We start from the raw sequence: 21,510 nt of genomic DNA, 5'->3' as shown, positions 1-21,510 counted from the left end.
TCCTCCTCCAGTTCACTCATTGGGCAACAGGCATCATGAGCTCCCTGTTCCTGTGGAGTTGTGTTGTTGACACCAATGGAACTGTGTTCATCCTCAAGGCTGTTCTGTTCCGTGTGCTGAGCTTCAGCTCTGTGTGTTCCCTCCCACAAATGCCATGTTCAGAGCAGAGCTGACCATGCCACCGGCTCAACAGCTGGAGTTGCAGCTCTGTGGCTGTGTGTGAGTGACACAGTGTCTTCACACAATTAACTTAGTGGGTTCACAGAACCTCCAGGACTCCTAGCTTGGAAATATTCTCAAAGAAGAGGGTTTCTTTGTAAATCTCTTTAGAAGTCACAGGAATAAAACTGAATGCAAAGTATTTGGTGGTTTCTTTCTTATGTCTAAAATATTGCCTCTATAAAAAGAAATCATTCCTGCAAGTCACTTTTGGCTCCCTGTTAGTTTTTCCCTGTTAGGCCCCTTCTTGTTCACACTGGCAGCAGTGCAAAGTAGTCTTGAAGTAAATGAGGATCAGGCCCTTTATGTCAGAGTCAGAGTTTAAATCTAGGCCAGCATGAGGGTCATCTGCCATTAGCAGAGGTTAAACACCTGCTAGAAATTGGAATTCAAAGGGTGCAGCATCGTGGTGCATGACTATGTTGTGGTAATGCAGCAAAGACCAACCTTGTTTAAAGGAAGCAATGGTAAGGAAGTCAGATTAAATTCAGTCCTTTTTGAACTGTTTAAATGGGTATAAGAATTAATTTCAAGCTTTTTCTTTTCAATATCTAACCAGAGAATAGTGTGCCTGGCCTGAGACAGTGCATCAGTTTCATTAGCTGAAACAGTCATGTGGAAATTGGAGATTAATGTATAATACCTACATCCCTGTGCCCCTCGCCCTTCCATCTTCTTCAGCAGAGTCCATAACCTATCAGCAGCATGGTTAGAGTTGTGGAAGCATTTCTGAGCCTCACAAGCTAGAGCAGGACCCTCACTCAAACGTACAGGTACTCCTATGAAAGTGTTTCAAAGCACATCACCCCTAGAGTAAGCAGTTATTGCAGAAGACGTGGCAAAGCCTTTGCTATAAAAAGACAGAAGGAAGTCTGTGCAGTTTGTGTGTTAAGGTTTCTACTGTTTTTAAGAGGGCAGCAAACTGAACAGACAGAAAGAGGGCAGGTAAAGCAAATCTGGATTCTAACAGCAGGATGTCTTTTCTCTTTTTTCCCCTCTGAGGTGATTCACTGGAACTCACCAAAGAAGCTGCGAGTGAAAAACAAGCACGTGGAGTTTTTTCGCAACCTCTACCTGACATTCCTGGAGTATGATGGGAATTTGCTGAGACGGGAACTCTTTGGCTGCCCCAGTGAGGCAGATGTTAACAGTGAAAATGTAAGTGAGATGGCTAAGGGCTTGATGATTAAAAGGGTAGTTCATAGAAGCACAGGCTACGTGAAGACTTGTAGTTAGTGGTGCAAGTAGTGTGGGGTGGTGGACTCTGAAAATCTGAAGGCAGTGCTCAGATTCCAGGAGGGACATTGTACAAATCATTTAATCTCTTGCTGCCTCAGTTCCTCACCAGAAAAACTGTCATATTCATCCCATTTTTCTCCTGGGTTTTATTGGGTTTTTTTGTCTACTTTGCCTCTTAAAAATCCCCAACAAAGGTAACATCAAAGCTGAAAATGAGGATTTGGGCTCTTTTTCCATTGGGCAATTTTGCAAATCTCACCCTAAGACCTTGTTCTGGTTTCAGCTGGGATAGAGTTCATTTTTTTCTTATTAACCAGTACAGTGCTGTGTTTTTGATTCAGTATGACAGACCAAAATCTTTCCAGGGGGAGGACTTGTCTCTTGCTGTGTATTTGTTCAGCCTTGTTCAGCGATGTCAGTTGTGGCTAGTAGATACTAATGCACAAATAATGGAGAAGAAATGAAATTGCCAAGGCTGCTGGATTTAGGTCTATGAGTTTTTGCTGTGCTGCAAACTATAGAGTGAATACTTCAAGGTACACATAGACCATGAGACTGCAGGCTTTTTTCTGTACTTCCCCTAACCAAACACAGCAGCATTTATGTGTATCTGCATAAAATTTGCAATCAGAACCTTTCAGATGAAGCAAACCCTTTGAAAATGGTTGAAATCAAGGATGTTTACACACAGACGTTGTGTGTGTTAATGCCTTAGTACATATAATTCCAAAGTAAAAAACTGTTAACTGAAATGTTTATACACAGATGTATATGAACTCCTTGTGTATAATGTGGTCTCTGGAGATTTCTAGCTCAAGTACCAATTCTGGCTACATAGTCTGTAAGGAAATAAAAAGAAATCTAACAGTTTATGTTGTCTTCAGGAAAAAAAATATTTCTAAAATATGCAACGTTGTCTGTATGAAAATCAATTAATCAAAGCCAGTGTCGCGTACACATTAGCAGCTAAGAGGTAATTGGCAATCAATATTGTCATTGAGGCTGGTAGTGTTTCCATTTAGTCTGTGGATAAAATGATCACATGGTCATATTTTTAACTATAGCACTCAGAGATTGGATAGATATCATTTAGCCTAAGGCACAGCTTCCCAAGTACTTATTTTTCCATCCCACTGTGTTCTGAAAGGAGTGGGGAATGATGAGAAACTGGAAATAAACTTTAACTGAGAGAGACTCAAGTGAGGATGAGAGAGGGAGAGAAAGAGAGAGAAGGTAAACACGTCAAGAGGACAAAAGCATATGGAGGAAGAAAATCCTCCACATGAGTGAGATGCTTTTAGACAATCAAGTGAACTGAATGTGATAAAAGAAAGACCATTAGAGACATCAAGATACAAAAGACAGAGTAGAGGGTAGAATAAGAAGAGAAAAGGTGAGCAAGACATTTAAAAAAAGACAACAGAACAAAACACGACTTCATCACACTTTAAGAATGCAGGTTAGAATTTTAATGAATCCACATGTGGTGTGGATTCAGAGCATGGATGCCATCACAGACTTGTTGCTACATATTCCAGAGCTCTGTAAATCCTTAAGAAACAGATTTATTCCAGGCAACAAGATGCTGTGGAGCAGTGCACAGCAAATGCAAGTTCTTGCTACTGTAAATGGCAGTCCTAAAAGTTTTAAATGGCTCATTTTACTCAACTTGTATCTAGTTGACAGACACTGAAAATGACTTAACTGTTCAAGCCTGTTTCTTATTCAAGATAAGTAGAATGCAATATGGTTTGTGCTGTGGCTTGTGTCTGAAGAAGAAGTGCAACTCATTCCTCCATTTATGAATTATATTTTTTAAAATGATACTGGAAAAGAATGAGCTAGACAAAGAAAAATCCTAATTTGCCAAAAGACACCAAAAGGTTAGCACCCTGCTATAAAGAAAAATACTCAAACTTCAAATAGCTTAACAGTAGTCACTTAGGAGAAGCCATTGTTTTTTATTAGTTGTCTATGATGTAAGCTCCCTCTAAACTTGACTGTGTCCTTTTTATTATAAAATGCACAAAACAAGTTTCAGATTTGAAGTTATGAGACCCTAAATATAGGAGTTGTCTATGATGTAAGCTCCCTCTAAACTTGACTGTGTCCTTTTTATTATAAAATGCACAAAACAAGTTTCAGATTTGAAGTTATGAGACCCTAAATACAGAATTGTGTTGTGGTTTAACCCCAGCCAGCAGCCAAGCCCCACGCAGCCACTCCCACACACTCCCCCACCAGCAAGATGGGGGTGAGAATCAGAAGGGTAAAAGCTAGAAAAACTCATGGGTTGAGATAAAGACAGTTGAATAGAGAAAGCAAAAGCTGCACACAAAAACATAGCAAAACAAGGAATTAATTCACTGCTTCCCATGGGCAGGAGGTGTTCAGCACCTCCAGGAGAGCAGGGCCCATCACGCATAACGGTTCCTTGGGAAGACAAACAAACATCCCCACCTTCCTCCTTCATCAGCCCTCCTTATATACTGAGCGTGATGTCCTATGGTATGGAATATCCCTTTGGTCAGTTTGGGTCACCTGTCCTGGCTGGGTCTGCTCACAGTCTCCCATGCACCTCCAAATTCCTCACCAGTGTGGCAGTATGGGAATCAGCAAAGGCCTTGGCTCTGTGTGAGCTCTGCTAGCAACAACAGAAACATCTCTATATTATCAACCCTAAACAAATCCTAAACATAGCCCCATACTAGCCACTATTGGAAAGGTTAAAGCTACTTCAGCCCAAACCAGCACAGACTATCATGAAAACCACTCTTTATCTTGCTCTATCTGCTGTAGCATATACAGTGGCACAAGTGTCCTATTAAATGCAGTACATTCCCATGATTTATTGCAGGATAATCTTCAGAAGCAGAGCATCTTGCAAGGTGACCAGGGAACCACTGTCATTCTCCCCAGTGCAAGAACTAGGGGACACGAAGTGGAAACAGCAAGTAGCAGGTTCAAAACAAAGATAGGTATTTCAGCCATGATATGATGAAAAGTTAGCAGAGGGCTAATGTTTCTAAAAGTATACATATGCTCAAAAATGACTCTTTGTGGGAAGAAAATCAATCAGGAGCTGTTAAGCTTTGGTGCAGAAAGTCCTTGAATCACAAGTTCAGGTCTAGGGAAGAGTTTTGAGAAAGCCTCTCTGTCCATCTACCCTGGTGTTACATTCCTCTCAAAGCATCCAGCTCACCAATGGGCTAGGTGAACCTTTAGTCTGACAAGATGTAGCCATACACTTTGATTAGGATTCATGAGCATATATGTTACATAAAAAGCTATCATTTTTATCAAGTCAGGTGTGTATGATGTTGGAATTGCTGTTTGCTTTATCTTTTTTTCCTATTGTTTTTTCTTTCTTCTCTAAATTGAGACTGGCATCCCCAAAACACAACTGGGCTTTATTATATTAGGCAGTGTACATGGGTAAAAGGTGCTCCTTCAGCCGCCTGTGCTGCTCTGCACTGTGGACCAGGGGACAAAATGTTAGAACAGCTCTACTGGTTTTATAATTAGCAAGAATTACTTTGGCACTAAATGCACTGAGCCCTGCTATGGAAAAAGCAGTGGTTTGGTCTGAGTGTCACTCAGTCTGGCTGTATCAGAACCTACCCTTAAGGTTTTGTTGCAACATACCAGCCATTGCTTCTCTACAGTTTGGTATTTGTTTTGCATTTAATATTTACATCACATAAAAGTGATGTTTTATTAACAATTCAACCTGTAATTAAGATATCTCGTTTGTAATGCAAATATCTGTGAAAAGGAAATATGGCAGTGGGCTGGTTCTGTTTCTCTAAGGCCCCTTTACATTTCTCATCAGTACTGAGATGGCCTTTAAGTTAATGGAAATTATGTATCTTCCCTTTTTAAGGACTCTTTACAATGCCAGAGAGATGTAAAGGGGCATTAGTTGAAAAGGTAATTGGAACTCACTTTAATCTCTTTCTCTCTATGACTGTGTGTGAATGCATGTATGCTTAAATATATCTCATGTGCATATGCATGTGGAAAGATTAGTAGTTTTCTTTTTCTAATGTTTCCTAAGGAAGTAAAATACTACAGAGTGAATTTTAAGGAGTCTGAAGGCAGTCTTTGGATATTATTCTACATAGTCCTGATCTAGTCCATTGTTGATCTTCAGCTGCATCAAACAGGATAGTTATTAGGTCCCAAAACACCGCAAATGGGAATGAATAGAACAGATAGAGCTCTGAAACTGAAATATTGGAGGCAAAGAAATTCAAACTGGCGTAATTTTTCTCTTTATGTAAAAATACTTACATGTTTGTCAGTGTGTAAACACATGCTTCATACTTTCCTTGAAATGTTCCATCTAAAAAACCCTATGTGTTTCAGAGACAGGCTGTGAGCTGGAGCCTGCAATGTGCTCCTTGCCATAGAGCAGTACATATTCAATATGTGCTAAAATGAGATTACACAGAGCAGACTCTTCTCTGCAAATTGGTACTGCAATCACCCCTTGGTCTTTTGTACAGATTCTGGGTGGAAAATTCAGAATACGAACCAAATCCTCCTGTAAACACAGTCATTGACTCAAGTGGCCCTTGGACCATGTCTTTAGTCACTCCATCCAACTTATTCCTTGCTATTTCCCCATCTTGCTCCTTCTTTCTTATTTTGATGCATTGCAGACTTTCAGGAAATCCACAAAGGCAAAGCTTATAATAATCTCAAATTTGAACATATACTATTGGTTTTAATGCTTATGTCCAGCATTTTATTCTAAAGGACCTGCTGTAAAGCCCTTCAACAGGATCTTCCAGCCTATCTCTGTAGTTAGACTGAGATAGATGTTGTAAACCTAATTTTAGCACAGAGGCACACACTCAACCCTTTAGCATTCTCATAAAACTTCTCTCCTGCAGACAGCCTCTCACCAGGTACTTCTGCCAAAGCATTAAATCTGAAGGTTGAATGGGCTATCCCCTATTACTGAAGCTTGTGTCCTGATCCAAAGCGCAGAGCAAGATCAGGAGGAAGTGTATCACTGTTTTCACTCAGTTTAAGGAAAGGACAGTAGATTCCCATTAGAGAAGACTTTCAGAAAACACAGAGAAAAAAAATGTCTGCAGGTTCTTCTTTCCAAATTTTTAATCAACAATACAAATCTTAGAATGGAATCATAGAATCAACCTGGTTGGAAAAGACCTCCGAGATCACCAAGTCCAACCCCACCGTGGTTACTAGGCTAAGTGCCACATCCAGTCTCATCTTGAAAACCTCCAGCGACAGTGAATCCACCACCTCCCTGGGCAGCACATTCCAATGCCTGAGCACTCTCTCTGTAAAAACTCTCTTCCTAATATCCAACATAAACCTCCTCTGGCAGAGCTTGAGTCTGTGCCCTCTTATCATCCAACCCCCACCTGACTCCAACCTCCTTTCAGGCAGTTGTAGAGGGTGATAAGGTCTCTCCTGAGCTTCTCCAAGCTAAGCAACCCCAGCTCCCTCAGCCTCTCCTCATGGCACTTGTGCTTGAGTCCCTTCGCCAGCCTCGTTGCTCTTCTCTGGACCCGTTCCAGCATTTCAATATCCTTCCTGAGCTGAGGGGCCCAGAACTGAGCACACAGGGGCAGAATCACCTCCCTGGTCCTGCTGACCACACTGTTCCTGATCCAGGCCAGGATGCCATTGGTATTCTTGGCCACCTGAGCACACTGCTGGCTCATGTTCAGCTTCCTGTCTCTCCAAACTCCCAGATCCCTTTCTGCCTGGCTGCTCTCCAGCCACTCTGTCCCCAGCCTGGAGTGCTGCATGGGATTGTTAGGGCCAAAGTGCAGGACCAGCACTTGGCCCTGTTAAACCTCATTCCCTTGGAATCAACCCATCTCTCCAGCCTATCCGGGTCCCTCTGCAGAACCCTCCTGCCTTCCAGCAGATCAACACTCCCCCCTCCCAGCTTTGTGTCATCTGCAAACTTGCTGATGGTGCACTCAATCCCCTCATCAAAATCATCCACAAAGATATTAAAGAGAATTGGGCACAGCACTGACCCCTGGGGAACACCACTAGTGACCGGCACCAACTGGACGCAGCACCGTTCACCACCACACTCTGGGCCCAGCCATCCAGCCAGTTCTTAACGCAGCAGAGAAAGAAACAGGGTAAAGACATTTAGTTGTCCCTGAACACACTTGTTTAGATGTGTACTTCCATACTGAATACATTTTTGCATAGTTACTCTTTTGTGCAACCCCTACAATTCTTACTCTTAGCAAAAGGCTGTGCATGTCAACTGAGAGTATCTACCAGAAGAGTGGGAGATTCCAGCCATGTGCCACACAGTATAAACTCTACTAGCAGATTTAGCACTTTTTGGATGACTAAAAATAGCATGCAAAGGGAGCTTGCAAGTCAGTATCACAGCACTGCAGTCAGACTGATGCTTTGAGTACCCTTTGCTGCTGCTGAAATTCAGTTCAGAATACTGTCTAATTTGTAGCACTGGGGTTTAAACTTACTATTTTGTGATGTCATAGTCTTTCTCTAGTAATAACAGATGGTATATGGTTGTTTTGAGGTGAAATCCTAACTTCCCCAGCTGTGTTGTTTCTATTATTAAAACTGTTACTGTTATTAAATGCTGAGCTGGTAGCCCATCCTGTTACTCACCTGAAAGTTGCCATTACACTGCTTTCAACTGTTTTTAACGCTGCTAGATGGGGGATCATGTGGACTGGGATGTTTTGTCATGTTGTTAGGCCTTTCTTTTCGTTTTCTCACATTTTTTTTCAAAGTGAAAAATGGAAAAAAGCTTGGGGGTTTTCCCACACCACAAGTTCTGATGATCCCTTCATGGAAAAAGCTCCATAGCTCAGAGAAGGAACTGGCTTTTGTCAAAGAACATGTCTTTTGCCAACCTGGTGAAAACCTAGGCAGATTATAATGCTGAAAAATCATGGTTTGCACATTGCCAGCAGTGTTTACTTTGACTTTAAGGAGGCTCAGATGTCTGGAGACTTTCTTAGGAGTGTGCACGGATACGTCTGACAAGATTAGATATATCCCAGTGACACAGCAGGGTTGAGCATGCTGCAGGCAGAGAACCTGGACAAAGAGTGGAATTTTCTGTGACTCTTTCTTCTGAATGCTCCATGCCAGGTTCTGACTGGACAGTAGAGCTGAGAGTCGAACCTCTATTTGGTCTCTGTTCTGAGAGATATCCATTGCCCTCAATGATGTCCAGACAGTAAGGAGACTAAAAAGTCCAAATTCACATATAAAAGAGATGAAATTTAGATCAAAGGTAGAAAGGAAAGAGTTCAAGGAGGCCTAAGTTGTGTGGAGAGAATGTTTGGACAAGAAAGAGGAAAGGACTGGTGGGTGTCTGTAGATACAGAGAGCTGTCAGACCACTTGAATAGGGACCATGGGATGAGAACTAGGATAGGGACTGACTTAGACCATAGAACTTGCCACACAAGAAGGAACAGGGCTAAGACCAATCTGGGGGAAAAAAAGCAAAGAGACCTACCTGTCAGGACACTGTGCTGCAAGGGAGGTCTGGCAACAGCTTAGCCAAGAAGGTTTGTCAGGGACCTGGGCAAAGGAGTTGCAAAGGACTACCAAGATCTGACATCTGTAGCTGAGATCAAGGGAAGTTGTACTTCATACAGAACTGCGTAAGATATTACACATGCCTAAAAATTGGGTTCTCAATTGTGTTGAATATTTGCAGTGAGGATAAGCCATTAGTTCCATTTAGTAAGAGTATTATCTGGTTTTACATGCTGCAGCAAAACTCCTCTTGCCAGGTAGGCTTGCTCAGGCACTATCCTCTTTGTCCTTAGCACATCTTTGTTTCACAGAAGGCTCAATTTGACCCATAGCAAATGCACAAAATTTTATGGTATGGGAGGAATAAAAGTTTAATTGATGTGGGATTAGTCTAGCTTTTATTATTAATCATTGGAGAAGCCAGAAGTACTTTATGTAGGTCATCCAAAACAAGACTCAGTGAATCCTTTTTCTTCTCTACATCATCATCTGCTTTGTTTATGCCATGCTAAAGGCAACTGTTAATTCACACACTTGCAGAGTGCTAAGTGTTGCAATCCAAATTGCCTACTGGTGGGAACTGGGACAGCTACACAGGAGAAAATGAAACTGCTGCAGTTTATAACCAGATTATAGTTACATCCTGGGCTGGCGTTAGTTTTCATCTCAGTGGCTAAACTGAGTTGATTTTGTGCTGCGAAACTGAACTGTGCACATCTGGGAGAAGGAAAGATGATCTGAAAGTTGAAAGTTTTCGTTCAGCTGCTAAGTCCCTGTTGTTTTAGTGTGATATTGAGTGAGTAACTTAAGCCTAGTGTCACCTCACCTCACCTTAAACACTTGATGAGAGAGAGGTGCCTACATTAGGGGTTTTATCCCCTTGCCCAAGATCTAAATAACCTCTAGACACATGTCTCTTGGTGGGCTTTTACCTTCTGTTTTGTATATCTAATCCCTAAGAAAATACTTCTGATCCTCAATTTTTAATTGATCTCATCTGAGATGAAATCCCATAGATTTTGATAAGAAGTATATTGTTTCTGTGACACAACAGTTTAGAAAAGAAATTAAGCCAATCACAAATTTGCTTCCACTAGGAACAGCCTTAGAAAGGAAGATTTATGAGCAGACTAACCAGTTTGTTGCTGAAAGGTGCATGTTGTGTTGCTCTGTATCATATAAGTGTACTATCTGTCACATGGATAGAAAACATCTCATCTCATAGAAATGTATTACACAAGTAGACCTGGAATAACATGATGATTTATGGTAGAGTTAAGCACCTTCTGGCCTGCCACACCTGTCTGGCCAGCCTAGCTCCAAAGACTAGTTTTCCTGAGATGAAACCTGATTCCCTGCCACAGCTGGTTGCCCAGAGGAGTAATTTAGCCTGTATTTCTTTGTGCATTTGTCTCTTTGTTTTGGCATTATGCATGCCATGGTTGCTGTTTCTGAAACAGGTAGCATCACAATGCTAATGAAAGCACATGTTGTTTCTCACTACAGTATTTCCTAGGAGAACATCTACCAGACACAATCTGAAAATAACACGTTTTTCAACTGTGAGAATGTTTCCTAGAGGTGACATTTCCCACATGTTCAGTGGCAAGTAGCCTTAGCATTGAAACTCTCGTAGAAACAGAGATTCTTATGCTAAGCAGGTACTTGCTTATGAGAGTACATGCTGTCACTCTATGGTTAAGCAGTCTTTGCTGTATTAAGCATATCACTGTAAACACAATGAAGAGGTCCATAATGGAGATGCCATCTTTTTATCAAGTCCAACTGATATTAAGGCCCTTATTTTGATGGTACACTGTGTTTAAGCATCTGTTTGCATAGATCTGTCAGCATTGCCATTATAAACTCATCTTTTCATGCAGGCATAATCTGGGAGCAAAGTTTAAACCAATCTACAAGTTCTTTATCTGTAAATAATGGATCCACATAATAGGCATGCTGTAGAAACGATTATATCATCAGAGAAATATTATGTGATCTTCTAACCAAAAAATATTATGATGTACCTCAGAAAGAGGTCTGTCTCAACCAATTCACTGTATTATGAATGTTTTGCATCTTTAGCATTCTTCATTTCAAATATGTGCGTTAAAAATAGCATATGACTGTGTGCAATAAGTATTTATAGGTGGTATGTGTCCCTTCATAACAGAGAGGAAGCAGCCTTTATATATGTGTGTGATACTGAGGCCTGGGTGTCTGAATTTATGGATGAATGAGGGGATCAAAGAAAGCAAGAGAGGGAAAAGGGCTCTTAAACTGCATAAAACTCTGTAGCATCAAGCTATTCATCCTGATCATTTGTCCATATCATACCATTAGCTACAGTGAGATAACTTGTGAGCTTATGGGTTTTGCTGGACCAAATCCAGAGTGCCTAGCATGTCCAGCATTGCTTCCAGTAGGAGAGTGGTTTTCATATGGGTAAACACATGCTATTGCATTCCAGTGCCATTGCCTCACCAGTGCATGATAGCCCCATCTGTCCTTAGTGCACACTGCATATATGCAGTGACAGTGTTACTTGGGCAAATCACAGCTCATCCTGTGCTGGTTGTCCTGCCTGAAGTGGCACACCCTAGGTAAGCTGTGTTTGCCCAGCCTGCAGAGCGTGGCTCTTGAGGCTGCCTACCAGTTTAGGCTCATGGTATGAGCAAGCAAGGATTGCACAAGCATTCCGGCAAAGTGGTGATGGAACCGTGTGTCTGGGCCTACCAAGGGTCCAAGACTCTCAGACAGCCTGTGCTGGGGCTTTCCCCTGGCAGCCTGCCTGCACTCAAGGGGACAGTGCTTGGGGACAGAGGCTGGGGAGAGTCAGAGCACACTGTGCCCATGGTCCTTTTGGGGACTGCTCTCTCCAAGGAGTATGGATACAGCCATCTCACCTCTTTTCTTGGGTCTCAGCACTACATATAGTACAGAGAATGAGTCATGGGATGTGCCAAGGAGAACCTCTCAGACTATCAGCATAGCTGCAGGCTCAGAAAAAGTCTGACAGGAGAGAAGCATAGAATCATCAAGGTTGGAAGAGATCATCAAGACCATCTCGTCCATCTGTCAACCTAGCACCACCATAATCACCCCTAAACTGTACCCCCAGATGCCACATCCAGACAACTCTTGAACACTTCCAGAGGTGGTACTGCCTCCCTGGAAAACTTATTCCAATGCCTAACTACTCTTTGAGTGAAAAAAACTTTTCTAATATCTAATCTGAACCTCTCCTGTGAGATCATCAAGACCATCTCGTCCATCTGTCAACCTAGCACCACCATAATCACCCCTAAACTGTACCCCCAGATGCCACATCCAGACAACTCTTGAACACTTCCAGAGGTGGTACTGCCTCCCTGGAAAACTTATTCCAATGCCTAACTACTCTTTGAGTGAAAAAAACTTTTCTAATATCTAATCTGAACCTCTCCTGTCCTGTCACAACTTAAGGCCATTTCCTCTTGTCCTTTCACTTGAGACATGGAAGAGACCGACCTCCACCTTACTCCACTTTCAGGTCAGGTAGTTGTAGAGAGCAATGAGGTCTCCCCCTAAGCCTCCCTTTCTCCAGAACAAAAACTTCAATTCCCTCAGCCACTCCTCATAAGGCATGTTTTCTAGACTCTTCACCAGCTTTGTTGCCTTTCTGTGTACACAAGGAGGACAGAAACAAAACCCTGACCCTACAAAATGCAATGGAAAGAGCAAGATTTCCTTTTCCCTGTAGGAGAAGGAATATTTTGCTGTTTCCTTCTCTCCTTCACCTCCATCACCAACTTTGTGACTTTTTGAGTTTCACCATCAAAATGGTGAGGCCTCAAGAAGCTGTGTCTTTTCCTCTTCCCCCACCCAGGGTTTTGTAGTGCACAAAGCCATAATTTAGCTCCAAATGTTATTCTTGAACTCATAACTATTTGTAGCCTCTTGGCTTTCAACCCAAATGCAATCTGATAATCATTAAGTGACTGCCTGGTGAATAACTGCTGTGCAATTAAAAAATTCTAGCATGGTCATTTGTACATACAGCAAGATAAGTAAGGCACCCCTGAAATGTGCACTGCTGTTGTTTTAGCCATTTAGATTTCAGTCATCTTGGTAATTCAGTTAAGGGCATACTAATGTCCCTTTTCAAGAAAGAAAGAGAAAGGCATGATATGCTTTGTAATCATTGTTATAAATATTGAGTTTAATTCAAATATTGTTTGAATGGGATTTGGAAAAGAAAGTACAGGCTCAGTTGAATGGATTATTTGTAAAGCAAAAAGAATGAAACTCCAAGGATATGTAAAAGAACTCCTAATTTCTATTCCACCTAAAGAGATCTTGATTTCAATAGAAGTTTTTCCTAGTAAAGATTTGTCAAGAATCATACTCTCAGCTTTCTAAAAGGAGTCTGCCCTGAGGGTTGTTTTAAGATCTGTGCAGGACAACAGCACAGAAGAATGACAGCCTGATCCAAAACTCATTGAAATCAAAGGAGGTGTTTCCATTATTCAGAAGAAGATTATAGAGTGATGTACAGGAAAATATCAGGAATTATTCCATCAGCCTTCACAGGAAAACATTCAGTTGTAAGCATTATTGTTAATGGCAACCATTATGTTTATAGCTCCAAGAACACCAGCTCTTCTTCTTAGCACAGTGTTAGAACAAAAAATACCTATATTTTCCTTTTTTTTTCTTGAAGGTGATGAAACTATGACTTTAAGACATTCTGATCAGAACAAAAAGGTTTTTAAATCTAAATGAATGTCTATAATTCAGTACTTTTGCGTGAAGCAGTTTTGAAGTACACTGTGACTTTTATCAAAACTTGTAAAATTCCTATAAAATGAGCATTTTTAGAGCAACAGAAACAGAACTCAATTTCACATGTTAAGACCACATAAAATTTTCATCTTTATTACATTTTGTAGTACATTTTACAGTAGGTGTGACTGTTTTCTTCCTTTTAAATTAATGCATTTTAAATATTCTAGCCAAATGTTTGTCTTTAAAATCATAGAACCCTAGAATCATAGCATAGATATATGTTTGAAGGGACCTCTTAACAGTCATCTAGTCCAACCCCCCAAAAGAATGAGTTCAGGAATGGAATTGGTCAGTTGCGTAGATATTTGGTCAGGTTTTTGCTTCCTTTCCCCAGAGCTAAACTGTTGTTCTCTGAAAGCTACATGTCTAAGAGACTTGGGATTGGATTGCCTTGAGATGCTCATTTTTACTTTTAAGGGTCTTGGTTTTCAAGGAAGTGAAAAAGTTACCTGTTCTCTGCTAATCTACCTTCCTCTGGGATCCTCAAACTAGGTATCCAGAAGCATAAATCCTGTTAAAAGTGTAGGCTTAAGTCTGACACATCTGCAGTTGAAATAATCTTTTCATTGCAGAGTTGAACTAGTTCAGATACATAAATCTCTATAGATGGAATAATGATCAGTTAAAGATGTTACTCTTCTAGCTGTCTGTCCATGTTGCTAGCAGCAGTTACTGTTCTCCCACAGAGGCAGCAGAAAGGGAATTGCTAGGTGGAGCACACGCAATCTCAATCTGCTGCTGACTGTTGTCTAGTGAAGTATGTCTATGAGTAGTTTCAAACACTGCTTCTAGTAAGGATGAAATTGTGCATCACATTGGAGCATTAACTCTGAAACTTAGCGATCACAGAACCATCAAGGTTGGAGGAGACCTCTAAGATCATCGGGTCCAACCATTACCCTGTCACTGCTGGAACCAATAAACCCTAAACCATATCCTCCAGTGACAGATCCAGATGCCTCTTAAACACTTCCAGGGATGATGACTCCACCACCTCCCTGGGCAATTCCCTATTCCAGTGCCTGATCACCCTAACAGGGGAAAAATATAACATCTAATCTGACTCTCCCCTGTCTCAGTTTATGACCATTACCTCTAGTTCTCTGCCTGCAGCCATGACAGGAGAGATATCCCCCACCTCTCTCCAACCCCCTTCAGGTAGTTGCAGACAGCCATGAGGACACCCTGAGCTGCCTCTTCTCAAGAAGGGGCAGCAATTATTCAGCTTGTGATTGTTCACTGTTTCATTGCTAGGCTGGACATTGAAAGTATGTAATACAGATAATATATACAATATACAGACCATAATACAATGGTCTGTCTGCTTTATGAATTTACGTACAAGTGCTTTCTTCTAATCTCTTCTCCAGTGACTTGCAAGGCTTGGGAAAAAAATGCTACTCTATATATTGCACTTCCATTCCCCGTTGCATATTGCTGCAATTTCCCAACCTCCTCATTCTCTCTGATTTGCTAAAATAATGACAAAGAACTTCTCTTTATGTCCACTCTTTGCCTACAGCTCCAGAAACAGCTGTCTGAGCTGGATGAGGATGACTTGTGCTATGAATTTCGTCGAGAACGTTTCACTGTCCATCGCACTCATTTGTATTTCCTACACTACGAGTACGAGCCTGCGTCAGACAACACTGATGTCACACTGGTGGCACAACTTTCCATGGACAGGTAGGGAAAATCTCTTGGTCATCTAGAAGTGTGAGACAATTAATGTTTTCTTACAGAGAAATCAAACTGTGTAATGCTTTGAAGAGAGAAAAAATGCGCTTAGAAACTTGGATGTTGTATTGTGAAAAGCTTTCTTAAACTAGGAGTAGTGCAGGTAGATATCAGACATGAATCCAGGTGAAAAGCTTTCTTAAACTAGGAGTAGTACACGTAGATATCAGACATGAATCCAGACTTCAACTCTGCAGTGCACACAGGAGTGTGAGTAGAGTTCATGAGAGGCTGAATGCTGGAAATGCAGGGGTTGTTCCTTGTCAGGATTGTCAGGCATTATTAGTTTTTGGAGTTTTGCAGCAACTTAGGAAAAACAGGATATGTTTGTTATAGACTTAGGCAAGTGGTTGTAGCTGACCAAGGTTTTACACATGTTATTGCCTCATTAGAGGATGTTAGTTTTACTTTCATTGACAGGATATGTTTGTTATAGACTTAGGCAAGCGGTTGTAGCTGACCAAGGTTTTACACGTTATTGCCTCATTAGAGTATGTTAGTTTTACTTTCATTGACGTTTTCCATGCAGAAAATTTGAATTAGGTAGTTTTCTTGGAATGAAAATCAGAACTAAACACTTTAGTTTCAAATTAGGAAGTTGAAAATTATGCTTTTTTTTGTTTATACTCTGCTACTGGGAAATGAAAAATGTCCTTTTGATCACAGTCACTGCATCTTTATACAAATCTTGATTTTCAGAATAGAATTTCAACTTTTAGTTCTGAGGTAAAATGGAATTTAACTGGCATTTTATTTGGGGAAAAAATTCCGTTTTGTGACAAGCTCCACCTGCACCTTTCTGATTGCCACTATTGCAATTAGTTGTCATTTTTCAGAAGCTCCAAAAGTGCAGTCTGGATCAGCCAGCTTTGTGAAATATTGGTGTTCTCAGTCTTTTTTTTTCCACTCCTGCTTCTCAGTTCAAATCTAGGCCAAACTTTGTGGTTATTGCTATCAGAGTGGGTTATAAAACAGATCAGAACTCCTTGAACATTAGCCAGATATTATTTCCTTTAACGGAGCACATAGAGAACACAACATGGCCCATGAATAACACCACTGCTACACTAGTAGAAGGTCAGCAGTATTCCAGGAGGGTTACAGGAATCGAGATCAACATAACATTTACAGCCTGGTTTAAAAATAAACAGAAATGAATGAGGGGTATTCTGTTCCTCCAGTGCCTCAGCACCACGTTCTGCACATTGTGTTATGATTTGCTGTGAGCATCAGCGTCTGTTCTATTGATTTTTAATTGAGGAAACATTTCTTAAGTGTTCACAAATCTTTCAGTAAAGAACTAAAGAAAGAAATTAATCAGACCCCGAGTGAGTGCCACAGTAAATTAGTAAAGCTGGTATGTGCACATGCTATATTTTCCCCCCAGAATTTAATTCAAAAGACTGAGCTGGGGCTCAATGCTGATTCACTGGCACTGATGCAAAATCTGAGCATCTGTTTCCCTTTCTGGATCCTCACTGGGGCACATGTTTTTATTGATAGACAGAAAAACACATTTTTATTCAGGAAGAAGAGCCATCCTGATACTGTGCAGGAAAAATCTTCCCTACTTTGTTGGTGTGTTGCTATAAATTATTGATTTGAGTTGGAAATACTTTCTTTCAGCTAAAATCAATAAATAATATCATACCAAAGAACAGTTTAGCTGCTTTGTTTTCTTTCACATCTTTCAGTTACAGCCTCATTTTTTCTGTATCTTCTTTAAACCACTTTTATTAAGCTCCTCCAGCACAACTGTAGACACTTAAGAATAGCGTCTCAGATGTAGGATGACATGTACATAAACAATGTGCTATACACTACATTCCTGCATTGTTCTTTGAAATGATTATCTGAGATGAGGAGAGGCAAAAGAACAACCCTGCATCTCCAATTATAGTCCTGTGTGAAATGAGACTGACATGACTGTTGTGACAGACCTATGTTTGCCTGTACTATTGGCTTGGAGAACAAAAGAGAGGGATGTAGCTTAGGAGATAACACTGTCTTCAGATGGAAGCTTTGAGACAGACTTCATTCATTGCTGTTCATAGAATCGTAGAATCATAGAATTTAAGGATTGGAATGGACCTTACAGATCACGTCGTCCCAACCATCCATGCCATGGGCAGGGACACCTTCTCACTAGATCAGGTTGCTCAAGGCTTCATCCAGCCTGGCCTTGAACACTGCCAGGGTCGGGGCAGCCACCACGTCCCTGGGAAACCTGTGCCAGTGTCTCACCACCCTCACAGGAAAAATCCTTTTCTAATATCTAACCTAAACTTCCCTTCCTTCAATGTGAACCCGTTACCCCTTGTCCTATCATTGCAATTCCTAACTTAGAATCCCTCTCTGGCTCCCTTATAGGCCCTTCAGAGACTGAAAAGTTGCTCTGAGGTCTCCACGCAGTCTTCTCTTCTCCAGGCTGAACAGACCCAACTCCCTCAGCCTGTCTTCATAGGGGAGATGCTCCAGTCCTCTTAGCAACTTTGTGATGTCCTCTGGACTTGCTCCAACAGTTCCACGTCCTTCTTATGTTAAGGACACCAGAACTGTGTGCAGTATTCCAGGTGGGATCTCACACAAGCAGAGTAGAGGGGAAGAATCACCTCTTTTGACCCACACTCCTTTGGATGCAGCCCAGAATTCCATTGGCTTTCTGGGCTGAGCTCACACTGCAGCTCATGCTGAGCTTCTCATTCACTGTCAATCCTGTCATCCTGTTCATTACTGATTGTCATCTTTTATACTGATCTGACATGTCCTTGGATAACAGCTAGGTTGCATCACTCGTTTTCATACATCTGTTTTGGCTAGGTATATACCTTTTACAGGCTTGGTATATACCTGAGGTTCAGAAATCAGGGTAGGAGTTACTAATGTGTAAGGTTAGGATGGGAACAAGGAAAGACATGACTAGCAGCACACTGCCTGAAATCTAGGTGAGCTGGAAACCAGTTGAGTATACTTAAAAATAAAAATAAAGCCAAAGAATCTCACAAAACCACTGAATGCTAACAACATTCACTTAGCTGAAACAGACCTTTAAAAATTTGCCAACTGAATTATGATCTCATTATTATGTAGTGCAGCAGTACATTTATTTTCTCTAGAGTCCTTAAGAGAATTGCATTCCTCAAGACTACTAAAAAAACCCAAAATAATCCTAGAATCATAGAATTCAGGGCTTGGAATGGACCTTAGAGATCGCCAAGTCCCAACCCTCCCTGCCATGGGAGGGACACCTCCTCACTACATAAGGTTGCTCAAGGCTTCATCCACCCTTACCTTGAACCAGTTGATCATAAGTTGGTCATGTTGTGCTTAGAATCTCTTATTTCTAAGTTGTATGGTCAAAGGACACTATTGTAACACCCTACAGAGAGCAGATTATGGAGTATCACCTAGGAGTCTGTCAAACTCATGAAAGTGGAGCCTTTCAGTGAGAACCATACAGCAAAATGGAGTATTTTGAAGGGTACTAAGCTCTCCAGCTTGAAATTTATACCAGCAAAACCTAGTTTCCTCTTAACTATCACAAAAATCTTTGTAGGCATTATCAGGTGTGCTGTTTAAATAAGTTGTGTATGGCACTTGTCTACCATGTGGAGTCCATATAAAGCATTTTGCTTCATTTTTTACTAGGCAAGTATTCCATTTTTAAAAGCCTGCCCTAAATCTCTAAATCTGAGTGCTGAGGGATTGGAGTCTCCTGATTAATAGGTTTCCACTATGTTGGAAAAAGGCAAAAAAACAAAAGGCTTCACATGCTTTTTAGATATTTTTTATTGATTTGTGTTTCTAATTTGGCTGGATGTTTCAGGCTGATAATAACCTTTGTTTCAGTAATAGATAAAAAGAAAATAATGTATCAGGTGTAGACTAGTAAAGGTAATATCTCATATATAAGAAAAAATAATTTTATCATCTTGGATGTGATCACAATCATTCAGAAATGCAGGGAAAAGCTATTAATGTTAAGTCAGACTGTGTGTTTACTGGAATGAGTATATCATTCCTCTCTGTTGCAAATCTTAGGGACATAGCAGGAGGGGGAAAATGATTTTCTCTGATTGTGATGATGCAGAAAACTTTATGGTGTTTTGTATAAATATTAATAGGAAAAATCTAGTAATGAAACAGGGTGAAGATAATCATTTTACATAGTCTACTCTTCCTAATTTTTAATAGAATATCTGGCTAGGATGCATAGTTCGTTTCCCTTTGTATTAACTCAGGAGGCTTTGTAATCAGTCCTTGCTGTATTTTTCGGTGGCACATCTCAATCTCTAGGCAATTCTCTATAAAATACCCAAAGTGCTGAAATTATTTAGATCCGGCTGGGTTTGATTTACATTTGCATATGAAAACTTTTGTTGTCATTTTCATCCATAGTATTTTAAGTGCTGGAATCTTTTACAATTATACATCAATAAACCTGTTTGAAAACTGATTTAGTGAAATTTTTAGATGCTGGTAAAATGTTTACAAGTTAGTACTTTAAATGGTGGTTTTGTCTGAAATGTTTTTCTGATACTCCACAGCAATGCCATGTCTCTCCCTCCTACCCTCCTTACTCCCTACTAATAGTAAATCCCATTTCTATTTCTGGGTATTCATTTTGCCCTTTCCCTGATAGTGATTATTCTTCTAGTTGATGCAAACGTTCCCGTAAGTCAATATTCCTTGACCTGTCACTTTTAACAACTTTTAAGATCTGATTAACTTGCAAAAATTTGGGGAAAGTTTTCCTAAAGAGGAGGTAAAATGATCTGTGACTCTGTACACCTCTATCCTCCAAAGCTTGTTGAAGAGCACTGAAGTATGTTACTGTGTGAGAACAGCTTGACCTAAAATGTGACCTGGCACTAGTCACTTTTAAAGATTACAAGACCCCTATCCTGCAAGTAGATCCATGGGGATCCCATCAGATAAGGCCCTTCATCCATACGGGTTTTCTGGCAGCATCGAAGCTTTAGGCAGAAAATGACAGTGCTGATTTCACTGAGCTTTAGGTGTCTGAGCTAGGACCAACTTAGGCTCCCTTGGATTCAGTGAAATAAGCATATCTAGGGTGCAGTCCAACTGTCTAGAAGGAGGCATCAACTTAGATGAGATGAATTGTGCTGTAGAAATATTTATTGTTTGCCATGGCATATGAAGTGTCCCCAATCTGTCTCACTTAGAGAAAGACATCTGCATTTGATCAGGTGAACCCAGGCAAAGAGTCCCAGAGAGGGAAATAGCTTTTTCATATTCTCACCCTTCCTCTTTCAGGCTCCAGATGCTTGAAGCCATCTGTAAACACTGGGAAGGTCCAATCAGCCTGGCACTCTACCTTTCGGACGCGGAAGCCCAGCAATTTCTGCGCTACGCTCAGGGCTCAGAGGTACTGATGAGCCGCCACAACGTTGGCTACCATATCGTGTACAAGGAGGGCCAGTTCTATCCTGTGAATCTGCTGAGGAATGTGGCCATGAAGCACATCAGCACACCATACATGTTTCTGTCCGACATTGACTTCTTGCCCATGTATGGACTCTACGAGTACCTCAGGTAAGTGGACAGCAGAAGGATTCCCACCGTCACTTGTGATTTCAGCCTCTCCACACTCTTCCCTTCTCACATACTCCAAAACAAAGCAGTTTGAGCAGGTCTGAAAGAGGCAGTTTATAGACATTTGAGGTGTGACAATGTCCAGCAAAGCACAAGAATTTTTAGGGTAGAGGAAAGGATGTAACTGGAAGTAAAGCAATACAGTTATGAAAGAAAAAACTCAGGTCTAAATGTGAGCCCTGTTAGCCATCAGAGTAATTCCCTCTGAGCGGCAGAGGAATCAATTTGAAAATTGAACTAGATTAAATATTATTAAATGTCCCAGAGTATGATGTATTAGCAGAGATATGAACCAAGCGATTTCTCTAAACACCCCTGGTTCTTAATGTCAGTGACAGAT

At 40.9% G+C, this 21,510-nt stretch overlaps 1 protein-coding gene across 1 annotated transcript in view; it reads left to right on the top strand.

Moving 5' to 3' along the window:
• Nucleotides 1–1,221: 1,221 nt before the first annotated feature.
• LOC103799036 (glycosyltransferase-like protein LARGE1) overlaps nucleotides 1,222–21,510 on the top strand; it is a gene marked incomplete at its 5' end in the record, with an annotated part of 40,117 nt that continues 19,828 nt past the window's right edge. The window contains 3 exons of the mRNA XM_009071328.1: nucleotides 1,222–1,377; nucleotides 15,337–15,500; nucleotides 20,832–21,110. Of these exons, the coding sequence (XP_009069576.1) occupies nucleotides 1,222–1,377; nucleotides 15,337–15,500; nucleotides 20,832–21,110 (599 nt within the window). The remainder of the gene's footprint in view (nucleotides 1,378–15,336; nucleotides 15,501–20,831; nucleotides 21,111–21,510) is intronic.

The sequence above is a fragment of the Acanthisitta chloris genome, unplaced genomic scaffold, assembly GCF_000695815.1.
Source record: "Acanthisitta chloris isolate BGI_N310 unplaced genomic scaffold, ASM69581v1 scaffold9153, whole genome shotgun sequence".
Classification (NCBI taxonomy): Eukaryota; Metazoa; Chordata; class Aves; order Passeriformes; family Acanthisittidae; genus Acanthisitta; species Acanthisitta chloris.
The sequence above is the reverse complement of the archived record's forward strand: the minus strand, read 5'-3'. Positions and strand labels throughout refer to the sequence as shown.